The sequence below is a fragment of the Pleurodeles waltl genome, chromosome 4_1 (assembly GCF_031143425.1).
Source record: "Pleurodeles waltl isolate 20211129_DDA chromosome 4_1, aPleWal1.hap1.20221129, whole genome shotgun sequence".
Lineage (NCBI taxonomy): Eukaryota > Metazoa > Chordata > Amphibia > Caudata > Salamandridae > Pleurodeles > Pleurodeles waltl.
Window position 1 is genome coordinate 733,888,880 of NC_090442.1, and position 18,654 is coordinate 733,907,533.

Genomic DNA, 18,654 nt, shown 5'->3' on the forward strand with positions numbered 1-18,654 from the left:
CAGAGGTGGTCTGCTGACTCCAGCAGGCCACCATCGGCGATTCCCAGTGGGTCGCAAATTTCGATTTATCTCATTAATGTTAATGAGGTAGGTTTATTTGAGACCCTCTGGGAATCACAAAAGAAACTCAATGGAGTATTGTGCATTTTGAATTGTGATTTCCTAATTGTGATTCGCTTGGAATTGCAAATACGAAATAGCAATTCTGAACCTTGGTACATGTGGCCCCAAATGGATAAGGCAATAAAATGGCAACTTTCTAAAAGTGTCATTTTCAGAATTGTAATTTCAAATCTGACTTCACCACAGGTTAGGATTTTGGATAAGACTTTGAGAGACACCAAGCATAAATTGTCAATCTCTTTCCATTTGGAAATTACACTTATAACATGTAATAAGGCAACTCCAATGTCATCCTGTGGGAGGGATAGGCCATGCCTAGTTTTTCACTACCATGAAATGCAGAACTTAAACGTACATGTTCTAATTTTTAAACATGCTGCACCCTTCCCTCGGGACTGTCCAGAGCCTACGCTAGGGGTGACTTATATTTATTAAAAAGGAACGCGTGGTCCTGGTAGAAGGTTTATTTTGCTAGGTAAATATGGCATTTTAAAACTGCACACAAACTCTCTGCACTGGCAGGCCTGAGACATGTTTAAAGGGCTACTTAAGCAGGTGGCACAATCATCAAGCCCACTAGTAGCATTTAATTTACAGGTCCTGGGCACATGTAGTGCATTTTAATAGCAACTTATAAGTAAATTAAATATGCCAATTGGGTATAAGCCAATGTTAACATATTTTATGCAAAATTCACAGGCACTTTAGCACTGGTTAGCAGTGTTAAATTGTGCAGAGTCCTAAGACCAGCAAAAAAAAGGTATGTGAAAACAGGTGGTCTGTAAGCAACAAGATAGGGCAACACCACGCCAAGGAAGCCAGTCTAACAGTAACTTTTTTGACAGAGTAAACCAGTTCACCGAACTCTATATTAGGCTCATAGTGGTTTACTTTGATAATTTCTATTCTAAACCTATTAGGAAAGAAAAGGAACACTTTTAACTCCAAAGTAGTGTTGTAAAGAAAGTTCCTTGTGCATTCGGAGTTATGTGTCTGCTGCGGTCACATACAAAGAGTTCATGCAGATAGCTGTCACTGCAGGACGGAGGCCAATGATGGGCAAGAATTGACTCCTTCCATGAAAATTTCAGGCTCCAAGATAGATTAGTTTACTTTTAGAAAAATAATGTAATGACATTAAAATGCATAGGGTAGTAAAGATTTATAAGGTTTTGATTGCAGCCTCGGGGGTGGAGCTTGTGGAGCGATTTGTAGGCATCCTGAGGGTCACTGGCAAAAATTCCAGCAGGCCCAACTTATCATCATTCTGAAAATTTCAGGGTAATAAAATGAAGTCAACTGAGTTGAGTAACTGTAACTGCACTTATTTGTGGTGTATGCTACAGAGATACTACACACATTATAACTGTACAGTACTGTAACATACAAAAGCCTGTTTCCCCCCACTGCAGAAATATCTTCCTCTACCTACCCCTTTTACTTGCATCTTGGAGTTTTTACTTTTTCATTGAAACCCATAAATTTAATTGACACTTTTAAAAATCACTTATAAGTAAAACTAATAATGCTCTAAAATATGCATTATTTGTTAAATAAAGTAAGAGCACCACTTGATGAGATGTTTCAACTTAAGTTATCTTATTGCAGAATTTGTAATTTGTAGAAAACACTTCAATTACAACTAAATGACCACATAATAATTTATAGTGAACGTATGCTCGATCTTCAATGCCTAACACTTGCTATCTGTGCATTTGCAGGGTGACAGAGGGTTTCCGGGCCTAGGCGGCTTCAAAGGTCCAGCTGGAATTCCAGGAAAGGTTGGCGTACCTGGATCTCCAGGACTACCAGGGCCACAGGGAGATGCTGGCCCACAGGTATGAAGCACTCACTGAAGCCTTGTGAAAGGATTCTCCTGCAGGCAAAGTAGTATTTTTGTCTGCTGGAGAGTTCCTCGTACCCTGATATAAAGGCCGTTTTCAGGTTTTTTTGTTGTATTTTTTGCCATCAATAGCTGATGCCCCAGATGTTCTGCTTTATATTGTCATATGGCACTGCAGCCTATCCTCACTGAGTCATCCATTGGTAAACAACATTAATTGACCACTTACAAATATTTCTGGATTCAGGTTCAGTGTATACAATTTTTGGGGGAAAATCGACTCTTCAGGAGAAAAAAGGGACGTTGGAGTGGTTGAATACAAAATGTAACAACAGGCATCATTAAAATTTGTGACCAGTTCCCATATAGGACTGGAGTCAGCTGATATTCCCTATAAAAGTGTAGTATGTGGACAAAACTGGAACTAATGGAACACATTTTATAATTAACGATTAATTTGGGTGCATTGATAACTTGTTTCTTGTTGCTTTTAATGTCAAATGGACCCCTTCATACATATAACAGATCACTCCTATACACGGAAAATTAGTCAAATTACGTTTTACAGTTTGTAAAACGGAAATTAAAGTTTGTAAAAAAAAATAGGGTCTGGGTAGTAATTTCTGCCATGTAATTGCATTTTACTCTTTAGTTAGAGCAAGTGATTTGGAACTAACATCAGGCCAGCCCATCCCCACTCTAATGATTTCTTCCCCTCATTTCTAGTGGGTTGTGGGAGTGGGAAGAATGGAGTGCCTCACAGAGATAAACAAAATGTAAGATACTACTTTCTAAAGTGTCTGAAACCTTTATATTTTTTGCTGCAGGAATATTGCGATTAAAACGTCTGCTGGGCTAGGACATTGCATAATTTCACCAGTAGGGATCGGTGGCATAAACAATACACTTCAGGCCAAACTAGTCTGCTGTTGCCTCTGCCTGCTGCAACACTGCAGACTTTACCTAGTCACTATTTCCAGGACCCTCCCAAGATCCAATAAAGATACAAAGAACTCCCCCTAAATTACCAATGTTACTTTATTGCTAATTGTGTTTGCCGCAATTGTTAACAGTGGGGGAGGGAGCATCCTGGCGCATTCTGATAAACGCAGTCCTTAATAGTGAATGAATCAGAATGAATCGAGTGCCTAAGCCCAGTGTTGCCGTAGAAGGTGCTGGATATCCTTGAATATGTTTTCATGCTATTTGGCACTTAGCAGCAAGGCTCAATCCATTTGTTTCAGGGAGCTACTTCAAGTATTTTAGGTTCTGTACCACTACACGCGAATAGGTATATTCTTAGGGTTCATCAACTTAACACACTTTAGGAAATGTAAACAGTGAGGGGTGGCGCACACTGCCTCTCTGCACCAGTTAACCCAATGCATTCTGGTAGAGACAACCCTTCATAGTGGTAATATTCACATATTATTCAAGTGTTTGCAACCCCTTATTAACACAGGAAGTACTGAATATTGGAGGACTTGCACTTCGTGCTAATTGGCACTCACTGGCAAGGAACAATCCATTTGTGGGGGGTTCTTCATAAGCTGCTTTCAGTGTTTCAGGTTCTGTACCAGTGAAAGCTCACAGGTGCATCCCATAGGTTAATCAAGCCAATACCCTTTGGAAAATTTCAACAGTGGGGGAGGAGAGTCTACTGCCTGAACTAGTTCTTCCAACGCGTTCAGGTAGAATGCACCCTAAGTGTCCAAACTGACAACCAAGTATCTGTCACACTGTCTTGGCACATGGATTTTGTTACAACTTTCACTTCTCAACAAGGACCAACAAGTCTGTTAGTTTGGAGATGCTTGGCAAGTTGTTAGCGTGATTGTTTCCACATAAATCCTTGTACAAATTGCGTAAATCAACTGTGCAAGTTGTAAGTTTGTGCACCTCTGACTTAAAACAACGTGCTGTTAGACCAATATCTCCCAATATGAGGTCTGAAACTCAGTTTGGTAAAGTAGTTGCACATCTGGTAGGTACCAAGCAATATTTACTGTGTGCGAAATAATTACTCCAAGATTGTTTGGATCCTGGAAAAAGTGCCCCAGTGTCCAGCTCTATCATGGTTCCCCCACCTACACAGAACGTCCTGTGTTTGTCCTTGGTCTTTCTGAATTATTTCACCAATGTTGGCCATCCCCCTCGACCTGGTAACTGTTGAGCTTCCTGACATTTTAAGTCTCTTGACTCCCTTATTCCAGAGCTAGACCTTCAACAGAATACACAATTTACATGGGAAGAAACACATTTTTGTGTTATATTCAAGCGTTCATTAATTTTCATCTCTGCCCTTCTCTGTGCCATTCTTCCTTTGGAAGCACTCCTTTTATCTCTGTCACTTTTATCCCCTCTTATTTATGTCCCTTCCCTCGCTTATTTTCCAATTTCCTTTCTGCTTCACATTGTTTCCTAGCCATCCTGTCCCTCACCACCACTTCCATCCCTCTTTATCTAGTGATTCACTCTCAGCCTTACTAAAGGGGAAAGTTTGTCCTTGAGGTAGACACAAAAAATACCTGAAGATGGATAGACATCCAGGAGCAGTTGTTAGGACTGCTGCAGCCAACCGTTACAAAAAGAAGATAAAATGCATGGTATGCTGGCATTGTGAACAGTCTCTTCGTCAAAAAGCCCTTTTCGGAACAGTGTGACAAAGTCGCTGTTAGGATGGCTCACTAATGGAACACTTCCAGTTTTTTCTTTTGAAACCAAACAAGTCAGTGAGTCACAGTTGAGCCAGTTCTGGGCACTAGCTCACAATATGCAAAGAAGCTAGAAGAAATGAGTCACCACTTTCCCCTCACATATGTTTGGATAGCATGAGGCCTCCTGCCTGTGGAAGCCTCAGCCGCTGCAGACTAGATGGTGCTATCCAGCCAGTGAAATAATAGTTGTGACTGACCAGAGATTGGGTATGCACCCTGCCCTGCATTTACGCCCATCCCAATCACTCTCTTGGAATCACGGCTCTGTAGATACCATAGAAATGGAGGGACCTCTTTCTCGGAGAATGTCAAACATGGTACGAATGGACAGAGTAACAAGTGGGAAAGATAAATATGCTCAATTACAAGGGTTCCTATAAATGTAGAAAATAACTTGTTTCGGAGTTAACAGTAAGGATAAGAAAAGAATTGCTATATTTATTCAATTAGTAATTTAGACATTGAAAAGTTAAACTCTGGACCAAATTATGTTTTGGCCCATCATGTAATGAATATTAGGTTCTTCTTTAGGACAAATGGTCTTGTGACATTCCAATAGCAGCCTACAACCACAAACTCAGTGCACATTGTCTAGCGGTATATACTTCACCAGAGGGTACAAATCAATGTACGCAACAGCAACAAAAAATAAATTGAATGTGTATAGAGAAAGAGCCCATAGAAAGAGTTCTAGTTGCTCCGTGGATTAAATCAGACCAGAGAGCTCAGTTGAGTTAGGAGTGAAGGCCAGAGAAGCCGTCTGTATCCTTGCTGCACCTGATGCAAAGCAGTTGTGATTTTGGTGATGGTTGCCTTGGTGAACCCCCCAGCACCCCAACAGCTCTCCAATATTCATTACATAGTGGGTTGAAATGTCAACTAATCATCGTGTTCAAACTATTCTGACTGTTAAATTGTTAGATCTTGACGAAGATTACTTCTGTCTGGCTTGCACCACAAAAAGATTGTTCAGCCAAACATTGCTTTTTCAACATGTGCTGCTCTTCACATTTTCTAATTTTGTTTCTTTTTTATGTTTGTAGTACTGTGCTGTCACCTGGTTCATAATTCTAGCTCTATTACTCTAAAATTATGTATTGGCTTGATACAATCATTTTCATTCAATGGATTAAACTCAAATGCCATGCTTCAGACTTTATTTGTTTTCTATCTAAATACAAATCAAGTAAATATAATGAAATTGATTCCAAGATATTTGATTAACACTATTGCAGTCTGATCGGTTGCCCATTTGTCCTTGAGTCTGCATGGTGAGTGGAAGCTGAGAGCTGATCTCTAAGTAGATAAGTGGTAGTCATGGTTGTTCCTCATGAGGCAGCCATGCATAGCTTCTGTGGTGCTAAGCTTGACACAGGTGTGTAGGATAAACATATTCTTTGTGGGGTAGATCATGACAAGACAAGTGTCTGTACCTTCAGAAAGGACTGAACCTGAGGGAATACAGGGGTGTGAATGCTGCGTGCTCATTAACCCCACTTGGACTCATTAAGGCCATGCATGGGTAAACTCCCTTAGGCTCTCTGTCTTAGCAGGCTTTCCTCAGACAAGAAAAAAAGTATGCAGAGGAATTGTCAGACCCAGGCGGGGCTACTGCACTGATTAAGTAGAAAGTAGGGAGATGCAAGAAGTCACTAATAAATCTTCCGCCCTATGATGACAAATGAAAACCTTACTTCACCACAGTGGGTAAAAGAGCATACATCTAGGTTTTAGCCCAGAGCCATTGCTGAAGCATCAAAAATTCAAGGGAGGAATTTCAGACAAAGCTCATTATTTAGCTGGACCCAGTTAGGAGTGTGAACGCATTTTTCATGCTTTCCAGGAATCGAATGCTCATTGAGGTCGACTAACCTTTTGACACAGTAGGATGTGTGGTGAACCATAAACAATTTACTTCAACACTAGCCCAGTATTGTAGACACCATGACCAATGTGGCCATAGAAGGAAAATTCCAATCAGGAATATAATTCAAGCTTTATTACAAACACAAGCTCAAATTCATGTAGACTATGCATAAAACCAAGTTATAGAGATAAATAATCACCAAGGGTAGCCCAAGGCGACAAAATAAGTTCAGGCGTACTAACATTAACGAAACTAAGCATTCAAGAAAATAATACAGAAAGTTAACAGAAATATCTGTGCCAGAAATCATATGGTTCTCATATTGCACAACCATTTGGTAAATTTAAATTCAATCAAGACAATAATCAATAGCTGGGCACAGGTAGACGCTACAGCTACCCAGATGAGGGACATACCTGTGTGGTGAGTAACACATGCAGCCAAAATACAAAAAGGGACAAAAATAATTTGGAAATATTGAATAACTTGGGTTACAGGACACTAACTATGAAAAATAAAATAAGCATCAGCATAGTGGAGTATCTAACATAAAGGTAATTTCAAGGGGCAATGACAATTGGTAGGGAGAACGATACCTTTTCAACGGATACAGCATTCAAGGAATCTTCATCAGCAAAGCGTCACGTCAGCAAGGCATCTTCAAGAATCAGGAGACCTCTGGGAACTCAGAAACGTCTGAGCAAAGTTCGATCAATAATGACATATTAATCCACATGAAATGTTCCAATTGGTGTTCACAGATAAGTCAATATTATGAAAAAGGGGCATCATCCAATCAAAATATTAAAAAACTTCAGGTTGCAACAGTCCGACAATTTCCGGTTTGAAACAAAAGTATGCCATGCTTCTGCAATATTAACTTTTCAATGCAAAATAAGCTCATCTTCTACTGCTAAACAATAGACTTTTTAGAAGTAGGACTTTTCTTCTCATGGGAAAGAAATCTGAAGTTAGACTTCAGGTTATGAAAAAACAATTCAGCATGTTTAGATGAATGCAAAATGTAAGCTCTGTGGGCCTTAGTTATGCTAACATAAGAAAATATAAAATGCATTGGAAAAAATACATGTTAATGAAGCACATACTATGCAGACTTTATAAATTCATCATTAATAATATAGCATCAGTATAAGTAGTAAGTTTCATCGTAAATTGTAAAAACTTTATTGCATTACATTAAGTATAACAGAGAAGTGCAATTTTCTCATTTTTGCATGTATCTTTAAACTCATAAAACACTCATTAATCATTAGAAATATAAAACTGTTTCAAGGTGCACTTAGTCTAAAGTCTAAATTACATTTTAACATAATCTTTAACTTTCTAGCATGTGATTAATTTAGAAAGGCACCAATGTTGAGTTTGAGATACAAACAAAGTGCACATTTAAAATGCATGTCAGTGCAGCTTTCTGCATTAGTTTTTCTCTCTTCTATGTTTGTGACTAAAACTTGTCAGTCTGCTGACTTTAGTGACATGAGGAACAGAGCTAAAATGTTTGCTATATCAGGAGTTGGGAGAAATTGAAATCACACCAACTCACTTAAAGGAGTGTCAGTCTCCCAATGTTTGCTGTATCCCCAGATTCATTATGGGACACTGTTGAGTATACACCACTAGAGAGAGAGGAGATATCCCTGCCTGTGGTAGAGAAGAGAAGGAACATCTCCTCACTGTGTGAGCCACAAAGTGTGGCATTTTTGATTCCCCAAATGAGTCTGAAAATACCCTGTTTCCAGATCACCCTGGCTGTGTGATAAAGGAATGTTTAGAATAAACTTCCCACAGTAGGGCATGTGACTAGCTGTGTGAAACCCACATGGAAGGTTTTCTGGAGTCATAAACCAGGTTAGTGGCATGATAAATATCCAAGAATGACCATGTGTTATGTCTCTTTTGTACACAGCACACTGGACCAAGAAGTGAGCCTACGCCTGGAGATACCAGTGCTATGTAAGCACGAGTAACCCATGGACGTAATTTAGGAGTTGCCAGGGGTCACAGCTGCAACCCCTGGTTTGCCCCTAGGGACCCCTGGCACTGCATTTGCGACCCCTGGCCTCAGCGGTGGCTAAATCCGTGCCAGGAACAATGGGGCAGATCGCCTATATGGACATTGGTCGAAGTTTCAATTTCCTTGTCTTTTTCAAAGTTTTTATGACAGTAATAGTGAATAATAATACTCACTATTATTATAATAAAAATGGAGTCCCGTTAGCAGGACTGCAACCCTTCCTGACAGCTGAGGTAAGTAACAAATGCTTTTAAATGCATGTTGTCTGGAGTGAACGTAAAGGTCAAATCGTTTGTGATGTCACTTCCGTTACCCCTGGCCTTTTGGTGAATTGACCTTCATGGAGCTACCACTCGTAGGGGAGTCACAATCTGAAATCCCCAAAGCTAATTGCATCTTAGTGATTCAGGATCTTTGTCTTCCCAACCCTTAAATTAACACAACTTAAGAAACATCCGCCTCTCCCCGCACCTGAATAAAAGAGCTGCTGCCTCTGTTTTACTCTTTTACCCAGAATTTGGCAACCTGTCATCAAATTTTACAGTCTTTAAGCAACCCACTCTACTGACCTGAAATTAATTCTTTGCGTGCGTTGCACTAAAAGGGAACTCTATACATTTTGTTGCAGCAAGGTCTCGAACTCAGCTTAAATCACCTTAACAGTGCTTTCTTCAGCTCACCTCTGCCTGTCTTTTACAATTCGTTTGATTTCATTAGTGCCTTTTCCGGTGTTTAGCCCTCTTAGACCTCACCGGCCAACTACTGAAAACATATGAGGCTCCATGTTTTCCGTATGGTTTCTGGACTACTTTTTCTCTTTAGTTCATAGGCAGCGCGATCTCGCTGGGCAGTAGTCGAGCACTTTGCATGATGTCGACTCAGTTACATGGATAATTGTACTTTTGCCGGTTAGATGGATAATTGCACTTTTGCCCATACGCTTTACTGCAAGCAAACTTATGTTTCCCTTTGTGTGTTTGCTTTGCGCTAATGGGGTCCGTCGGCTCGCTTATGTGAAACTGTTTTACTTTTCAGTTTATTTGGCAAGAAAAGTCCGGTTAGAAGTCTACAACGCTAATTGATTTAACTCGAGTAAACGCGAGACCCATTACATTGCAAATGTTTGTTTTACAATGAGGCGTAACATGCGCTTTTAAACTGCGACTTAGCTGGAAATTGACATTAGTTGAAAAGGAAACGGCAGATGTTCTCCTCTAAGACAAACGGCAACAAATACTGCTATTTAAATACACATATTTAACATAGCAAAACATCAGGACTAGCCAGGCAAATATTTACCCTGTAGATTCTGAGTTTATAGATAAAACTTCCGTACATTCATGTTTGTATTACTGTAAACTAAACACCATCTGATTGGCTACCTTCCTCTGTCTTTCATGTAAGGATCACTTCCCTAGACATCTTGTTAAGTCCTCGAAAACAGGGTCAAAGGGCATAAACATCTACTCAGCGCTGAAAACACGGCCAGCCGTTCAAGCACATAGGCAGACCTCTCCTTGGTTAGGGTACCTGCCTACTTGTGGTAACACCGGAAATAAAAACAAAATCCAATTCAGAGTCCAAGTAATAAACCCCAACAAAAAAGGTGCACATGAAACTTTGTGCACCCTTATTTCCCAAAGGCAAAGAGAGATTCCAGTCTCTTTAGCCGTATTGCATTGATGAAAGTCAGGCTGGTGCATATTAGGGCATTGCGTGTAAAGCAGTAAAGCTTCTTAAATATTGAATGGAGTCTTGGGCCTGTGGACTCTGGTTATCGTCAACGAATGAATGAAAGAATGATGAGACACATGTTAGGTGCAATGTCATTTTCAGCACTTGAAGTAATTATTGACGCTACGCTTCTGAGAGCAGAGGTAACGTTAATTCATGGATGCATCACCCTCACCCAAATTCACATATTCTTGAGTTTTTCGCCTACAAACCGCAGCCAGCTCCACCCTCAAATTCACGAGGGAAAAATCATCAATGAGCAAAGTAAATGAGCCTTGTCATACATATTTGAAAAGGCTGAAGCTTTCATATATAAGGCCTAGTGAGGGCCCTGATACAGACTTCATTAATCCTCGAAGAGGCCCTGCCCCCTCGTTTAGTAGCAAGAAGGCATCACAACTTGAGCCCACACAGTGAACAGCCAGGACTCACAGGTCATGGTGGAGGGGAAACACCAGTGTGGGCTGGATGGAGGGATGAAAGTATTGAACGCCAGTGAACCTAAAAAGTTAAATCTTCAATCTTGTATTTCTACCTGTCTCTTTCCTTTCACTTGTCAAACCATCCTGGGCCATTTATCCATCCACACCCACCTATACGTTCATCTGTTCATTCATCCACACACCCACCGATAAATGCATCTACATCTTCCCATACATTCAAGCACGCACCGTTACCTTCATACCAGTGATGTTAGCACACCTACAAATGCATCCATCCCTTGACTCCCACTATCCACTATTTATCATCTGTCGCTGTCTGACAGTTTGATAGGCTAAATCGTTCAGCACCCTTTTATCTGTGTGTCTGTAATCTATCCACCTTTGCATCGCTCTACTACAATGCTTCCCAAACGTTTTAGATCGTCAACCCAACTTTGTGACAACAAACTTTTGCAACCCAACCAGCCAACCAGCTACAACCTTGCCCACGCCATTTGATCAATGACTGTGAGAAAAATATTGGCTTCTGCAAAATCTTCTAAAAATCGTGGGCTTGATTCCAGTAATTTAAAAAAATCTGAGAAACCCCTTCTGCATTGGGTAAGGCCTCACATCCATTATTGTGTTAAAATAATGTCTGTGTGTGTATATATATATATATATGTAGATGTATATGTATATATATATATATATCTGTATATATATATATATATATATGTATTGATATATATGTATATATACACATATTTATTTCCCTGAAAAAAAACAAAGGTTAAAAGGATGTTATAGGTAGGAAATAGAATTAAAAAACACCTTAGAAATTTACTAAAAAAACAAAGGTTACAGGGACGTTATAGCTAGATTTAGATTTTACACAAAACCGTAGAAATTCAGCTGTTATAGTTAGAGTTGTTTCAAGTAACTATAACTTGTGCCCTAAGGTAACTATAATTCGCGCCCTCGCCATGCACAGTTTTCTCATCAATAATTTTACTGCAAATATTACAGTGATATTATCAATTATATCATAGAAAATGTCATGAGTGATGTAATATCTGGGGTAATTAGCAGTCCATGGGGAGGCCCGAGTTATATTTACCTGAAAAGTCTGCTCCAAGCGAGCAGGAGCAGTTTTCCTGCTCCTGCCCGCTGGGAGCGTACTTACAGTTTTTACAGTTTGGACTTGCCTGGCAGGAGCTGTCAAAGCTCCTGCCAAGAGAAAACAAACTGCTACCTCATGAGGGTGGGAAACTCAGGAGATAGGGAGCCGGCCCTGCCTATTATTAGCTCCAGGAGGGGGTCCCCATGGCCCCTTTCCTTTTAGTTTGAATGGGTCACAATGAGGTGGTGGTGGTCCCCGTGGCTGCATATGGCCCGGTAGGGGGAACATGCTGCCTCCCTCTCCCTTAATTGTAAGTTCTGGCCCCAGGGAGGTGGTGGTCCCCGAGGCCCTAGAAGGCTATGGAGGTGCGGCCTGCTCGGCCCCCTCCAATAATTCAAGTACGCCCTAGGGAGGTGGTGGTTCTCAGGTCTATCCCATGCAACATGAGGAGTCGTCTGCACGGCCCTCTGCATTTATAATAAAAAGTCCCGGCGAGGTGGTGGTCCCTGGGGCTCTAAGAAGCCTATAGATGGGGCTCCATGCAGCCCCCCTCCATTATTCTCATAAAACCCTGGGCACTTGGTGGTCCCTGGAACTCAAAGGAGCCTGAATAAGGGGGGCATCTTCTTTTTTTCAAATGCCGCAATCCAACAGGACCTGGCCAACCCGGGGGCTCATAAAAAACTAAGCATAGGTACCTGCACTTGATTTTTTAAAATTTTCACTGGATCCGTCGCAGTTTCCACTGGCGGGGTGCCTGGGGTACCCTAGCACTAGGGCTGGTGGGGTCAGGAAATTTATACCCTGCACCCTTTAATTTATTTTTACTTTTTTTTTAAAGGCTCAGCTGAGTCTCAGTCCCAAAATGGCTGCAACACTAGTTGAAGTTTTGGCACTCATTCAGATTTCAGCACAGAGACTGTCGGATCCACAGAGGATCTGTGCCCCTAGATATCTAGATTTCTTTTTCTTTTAATACCCCAAAAACTACTGTACGGATTTACACCAAATCACAAAAAGCATGCTTTCTGGACCAAAAGCTACCTTTCTGCCAAATTTAGTATAATTCCATCCAGCAGCGCCAGCTATAGTCATGTTCAAAATATCTTTGAGAAACTGAACGGGGAAAATGCATTTTGAGACCCCCCTTTTTCCAAGCCCCCGCTTGACAAATCACCCCAAAAATTTCAACACAGTAGTTGAAGTGAGTGGCAAACTAGTTTTGACATTTTCGTGAGGATTCGGCAAACGGTGGCAAAGTTATTGGCACAACAAAAAACACTTTTCCTATGGAAAGTTGGTCTATAACTACCTACTAGTGACAGCAGTCAGAAGGATGGAAAGGTAAGCAGCAGGCATGGACAAAACAAGGCTGAAAGCAAGGAGAAAGCAGTGAGAAGGAGGGAAAGGCAAGCAGCAGGTACCGGGAAAACACTGGGGGGGGTGGGGAAGAAAGGAAAAAAGCAGTGAGAATGAAAGAAAGGTAAGCAACAGGTATCACAAAACAGGGCCGAGAGCAAGAAGAAAGCAGTGAGAAGGAGGGGAAGTCATGGAGCAGGCAAGCAAAAAAAACAAGGCTGAGAGCAAGGCAAGGAGAAAGCAGTGAGAAGGAGGGAAAGGCAAGCAGCAGGCATACACAAAACCGGGCTGAGTGCAAGGAGAAAACAGTGAGAAGGAGGGAAAGTCAAGTAGAAGGCACGCAAGAAACAAGGGGGGCCTTGAAGAAAGCAGTGGTAACGAGAGAAAGGCAGGCACACACAAAACTGCACTTAGAGCAAGGAGAAATCAGTGAGAACGAGGGAAAGGCAAGCAGCAGGCACACACAAAACAGGACTGAGAGCAAGGAGAAAGCAGTAAGAATGAAGGAAAGGCAAGCAGCAGGCACACACAAAATGAGGCTGAGATGAAGGATAAAACAGGGAGAACAAGTGAAAGGCAAGCATCAGGCACACACAACACCCCCGTTTTTTTGTGTTAATTCTCCTTGCTTTTACCTCGAAGGCTGTACACAGCATGTGGTTGGATGCACGTACAGGGGTTGGCCGCAGGCCAGGCCCTGTAGTCAACCCCCTTGTTGCATTAAAAAACCATATGAATTTACTGAAAAGATTACAGGGATGTTATAGTTAGGATATAGAATTTAAAAAAAACTTAGAAATTCACTAAAAAGACAGAGGTTACAGGTAAATTAAAGTTAGGAAATAGAATAAAAGAAAACCTTAAACATTCACTGAAAAAAATCAAAGGATACAGGGATGTTATAGTTATGAAATAGAGTAAATAAAAAGATTAGAAATTCAATTCACTAAAATACCAAAGGTTACAGGGACATTATAGTTGGGAAATAGAATTAAAAAACTCTTAAAAATTCACTAAAACACAAATGTTACTGGGATGTTATACTTAGGAAACAGAATTAAAAAAACCTTAGAAGTTCATTAAAAAAAACAAAGGCTACAGGGACATTATAGTTAGGAAATAGTATAAAAAAAGCTTGGAAATTCACTAAAAAGCAAAGGTTACAGGGACATTATAGTTAGGAAACAGAATAAAAAACACCTTACATTTTCACCGAAAAACAAAGGTTGCATGGACGTTATATTTAGATATTGAATTTACTCACCCAAAACCATATAAATTCAGCAGGGTGGGAGAGACACAGCAAAGTTCACAATTCATTGTGGACTGGACATGACCAAGTTTCTACGCAAAGAGGTTTCAACAACAGTGGCCCTGAGAAGCCACACCTGACCAAAGATGTCTGGCTTTTCGGGCGATGTCTAAACTTCCCTTATGGACAAGCCCTTCGATGGCACCCACCTCTTCAGAGACAAGGCAGATTTTTTGTGGGCTACAGCCACGTTCTTGAACCCCCTCATCTCCCACAATCTGCCTTTCGCTCCTTTCGTGGTTACAGAAGGGGCTTCCAACTGTGCCAATTCATGCCCAGCCACCGTGCTGCACATCCTACCCAGCCTCTTTGTGAATGAGGGGGCGGTATGCACTGGCCTTGAGGGTCAGGTGGCCAGCAGTCTTGTCAGTCCCCCCACTCCGCCCCACGCAGCAACCTCTAAACCAGTGTTTAGTTTGAGGGGGACATCTGCACTTATGCTTGGGGGCCAGCACTTATGTTTTTGCATCAGGCATTTACTGCGAGCAAAAGACAGTAATGGGAAGTAAGGAGGAAGAGAAAGATGGAAAAGCGTCACAAAGGGAGAAAGCAGAAAGCTGCAAGACTGAGGTGAAGGGGCAGGGAGTGGCTGTAAATGGATTAAAGAGGCCCAAGATGGCTTGAGGATTATGCTGCCTTAGTATTCTGTGCTTGGCAATTTAATTGCAGCAGCAGAAAGTTTCACAGGAAAGCTTGGAGCACCAGCACATTTTTATTTACAAATTAACCACTACTCTGAACCCTCCTAGTCTGCCTCTTTACCACCATGGGCACCCAGGTGGTAACAGGGTTCACCATCACCTGCCCCACTGACAGTTCATTACCTCAGACAGGTGGGTTTTGCAGATTGTCTGAAGGGGCTACTTCCTCCTCTTCCAGTCTACCCCTCCCTCCATGCCACCATCTCTCAATTGGATGATGGAGGATCATCCTTCTCCGTGAGGAAGTTGCAGCTCTCTTGGCCAAGGGAACCACAGAAGTAGGCCGTGGTGGTTATTCCTGCTACTTTCTGGTTCCAAAAAGGACAACGGTCTTCACCCTATTCTAGACCTACAAGCCATCTGTCTCTTCGTTGAGAAGGAGAAATTTAAAATAGTCAGATTGACTCAGGTCTTGTCTGCCCTGGGTCCTGGAGACAGGATGGTGGGAATGGACTTGCGTGATGCTTACTTACACATCCCCGTCTTGCCTCCCTACAGATGTTACTTGTGGCTCAATGTAGGCCAGAAGCAATTTTGGTTCACCGTACTTCCCTTTGGCCATACCAGAGGGGTGTCAGTCTTCCTCTATCTCAACAACTGGCTGTTGAAAGCTGGCTCATCCCAGGCTGTCGTCTCCCACCTCCAGACTACAGCAAACCTCCTGCATTCAATGGGTTTCACTATAAACGTCCCAAAATCACACCTGACTCCGTCTCCACCTCTCACATCAAAGCTGTTCTGGATGCAGTGTAGTTTTGGGCTTATCTTCCTGAGAGATGAGTCCAGGATATTCAGGCTATGATACCGATGTTTCAGCCTCTATTCTGGATTTTAGTGAGACTGGCTCTGAAGCTGTTGGGACTCATGGCCTCCTGCATCCTGCTGGTGACACATGACAGGTGGCACATGCAGGCTTTGCAGTGGGATCTTAAGTTCCAGTGGGCACAGCATCAGGGGAATCTCTCTGACATGGTCCAGATCTCAGAGGGGACTGTGAAAGACCTGCAGTGGTGGTTAACGAACAGCGGTTGGGTCAGAGGCAGATCCCTCTCCCTTCCTCAACCAGATCTGATAGTAGTGACAGGTGTGTCACTCCTGGGATGGGGCATCCAGCTGGGAAAGGTGGAAATCAGAGGACTCTGGTCTCCTGCAGAACCCAGACTCCACATCAATCCACTGAAGCTCCAGGTGATCTGACTGGAATTGAAAGGCTTTCTGCCCTTCATCAAGGGAAGGCTAGTGCAGGTGTTCATAGATATCACCACCGCCATGTGGTACTTCAACGAACAGGGAGGATGGGGTCATGGACCATTTGTCAAGAGGCTCTACGCTTCCAGACATGGCTAGAACAGGAGGGCATATCCCTGGTAGTTCAACATCTGGCAGGCTCTCTGAACGGCAGATCAGACAAACTCAGCTGAAAATGCCTAGTGGATCATGAATGGCAACTCCACCCAGGGGTAGCACAAGGTCTCCTTCACCAGTAGGGAGAGCCTTAGTTAGATCTGTTTACCTCCACTGAGAGTGCACTATGTCAGCAGTTTTGCATGCTGGAGTTTCCAAGGTGTCTCTCACTCCGAGATGCTTTTCATCTCAAGTGGAATTCAGGTTTCCTGTACACCTTTCTGCCCATACCACTTGTGCTCAGAGTTCTCAAGAAGATCAGGAACAACCAGGCCAAGTAATCCTTATGGCTCTGGACTGGTCACAGAAAATCTGGTATCCTGAGCTATTGATCATGTCCATCGATCCTGCTATCAGACTGCCCCTTCGGGAGATCTTCTGTCATAGCAGCAGGGGAAGGTTCTTCACCCAAACCTGTTGGCTCTCCATCTTTTTGCATGGAGTTTGAGCAGTAACAGTTGATAGCTATTGACCTTCCTCCTGAAGTTTGTAACTTCATCTTGGCAGCCAGCCCCTTTCGGCCCCTCTTTCTGAGATTCTGCTGTTCATTCTTTCCCTTGTCCAGCAGGGCCCTACTTTAGGCACTCTTAAGGGCTATCTATCTGCCATTTCTGCCTTTTTGTGGTTGCATGATCAACCCTCTTTGTTTAAGTCTCCTATTGTACATAGGTTCCTCAAATGTCTTACTTATCTCTTTCGTCTTTCTCTATTCATTATGCCCCAGTTAGATATTAATTTGGTTCTGACCTTTTTGATATATGCTCTTTTCCTTCACAACTGTCCCCTTAGGCTTCTTACATTGAAATCAGCCTTCCTTATGGCAATTACATCTGCCCAGAGAGTGACTGACCTGCAAGCCTTATCACCTGAGCCACCCTACCTCTCCATCTATCCTGACAAAGTGGTGCTTCGCTGTAGGGCCTCTTTTCTGCAAAGCAGGCCACACCTTTTCATGTAGGTCAATCAAACACCTTGCCTACTTTTAAGCACCCCTACATCATACTAAGGAAGAGGAGAGACTCCACCGCCTGGACCCAAAAAGAGGGCTGGCATTCTACATTCATCAAACAAAAGAGTTCTGGGTGGACGACCAACACTTTGTACGGTATGTGGGTGCAAAGAATGGTCCGGCAGTGCAGAAGTGAACCACCTCTTGCTAGGTCGTACTCTGCATCAAGATCTGCTATGTACTGCCCAAGAAGCAACCCCCTGAGGACTAGCTAGCTCATTCCACCAGAGCTAAAGCTGTGACCACTGTGTTAGTATGCAGAGTTTGGGTCAATCTGGGCACATCTGCCAAGCAGCCATGTGGGCCTCTCTGCACACTCTGCATTTACCAAACACTACTGCCTGGACAGTCAGGTCCATAGAGATGTGCACTTTACCTGTACAATATGAAATTCTCATATGAAATTGGTTCGCAGACCAGACTCCAGAGATGGTATTGCTTGGGTATCTATTCAAAGATAAGGAATTTGCAGCTAGACGTCTCTGTCAGAAGAACAAGTTATTTACCTTCAGTAATGCCTCATCTGGCATAGACTATATCTAGCTGCAGATTCCTTACAGAACCACACATCCTCCCAGCACTGCAAATAGATTTATAGGGGCAGGGACTTCCCTTTCACAGCCCTAGTTTTGACATACCAGTGGTCAATGTTCTTCATGGATGTGCGCTTCTGGCATGAAAGGTCGTGAAAAGAAACCGAAGTGAGCGCACCTGGGTGGTACCTATATAGGTACTGCAATGCGATTTCTGGCGTGGTCAACGCAGACAATGGACACTGAGCCAGTAGACACCACCTACCGGTGTTCAAGGGTACAGCTCGCAAAAAGTTTTCCATATCCAGTTTGACGCCTGGAGAGAATTCAAAGGTAAGGAATCTGCAGCTAGATATAGTCTCTACTAGATAAGGCACCAAAGGTAAGTAGCTTGTCCGTCAGTTTAAATATTACTTACATATCGACCACGACTTTCGCAATCCATCAAAAATAGTGGGTCAGAACCCATAGG

General features: G+C 42.4%; 1 protein-coding gene across 1 annotated transcript in view; it reads left to right on the plus strand.

Annotated features, from left to right (window-relative positions):
• Nucleotides 1-18,654, plus strand: part of LOC138288093 (collagen alpha-1(VII) chain-like) — a 963,348-nt gene that overhangs the window by 861,862 nt on the left and 82,832 nt on the right. Inside the window, exon 93 of the mRNA XM_069229319.1 lies at nt 1,845-1,961. Within this exon, the coding sequence (XP_069085420.1) occupies nt 1,845-1,961 (117 nt within the window). The remainder of the gene's footprint in view (nt 1-1,844; nt 1,962-18,654) is intronic.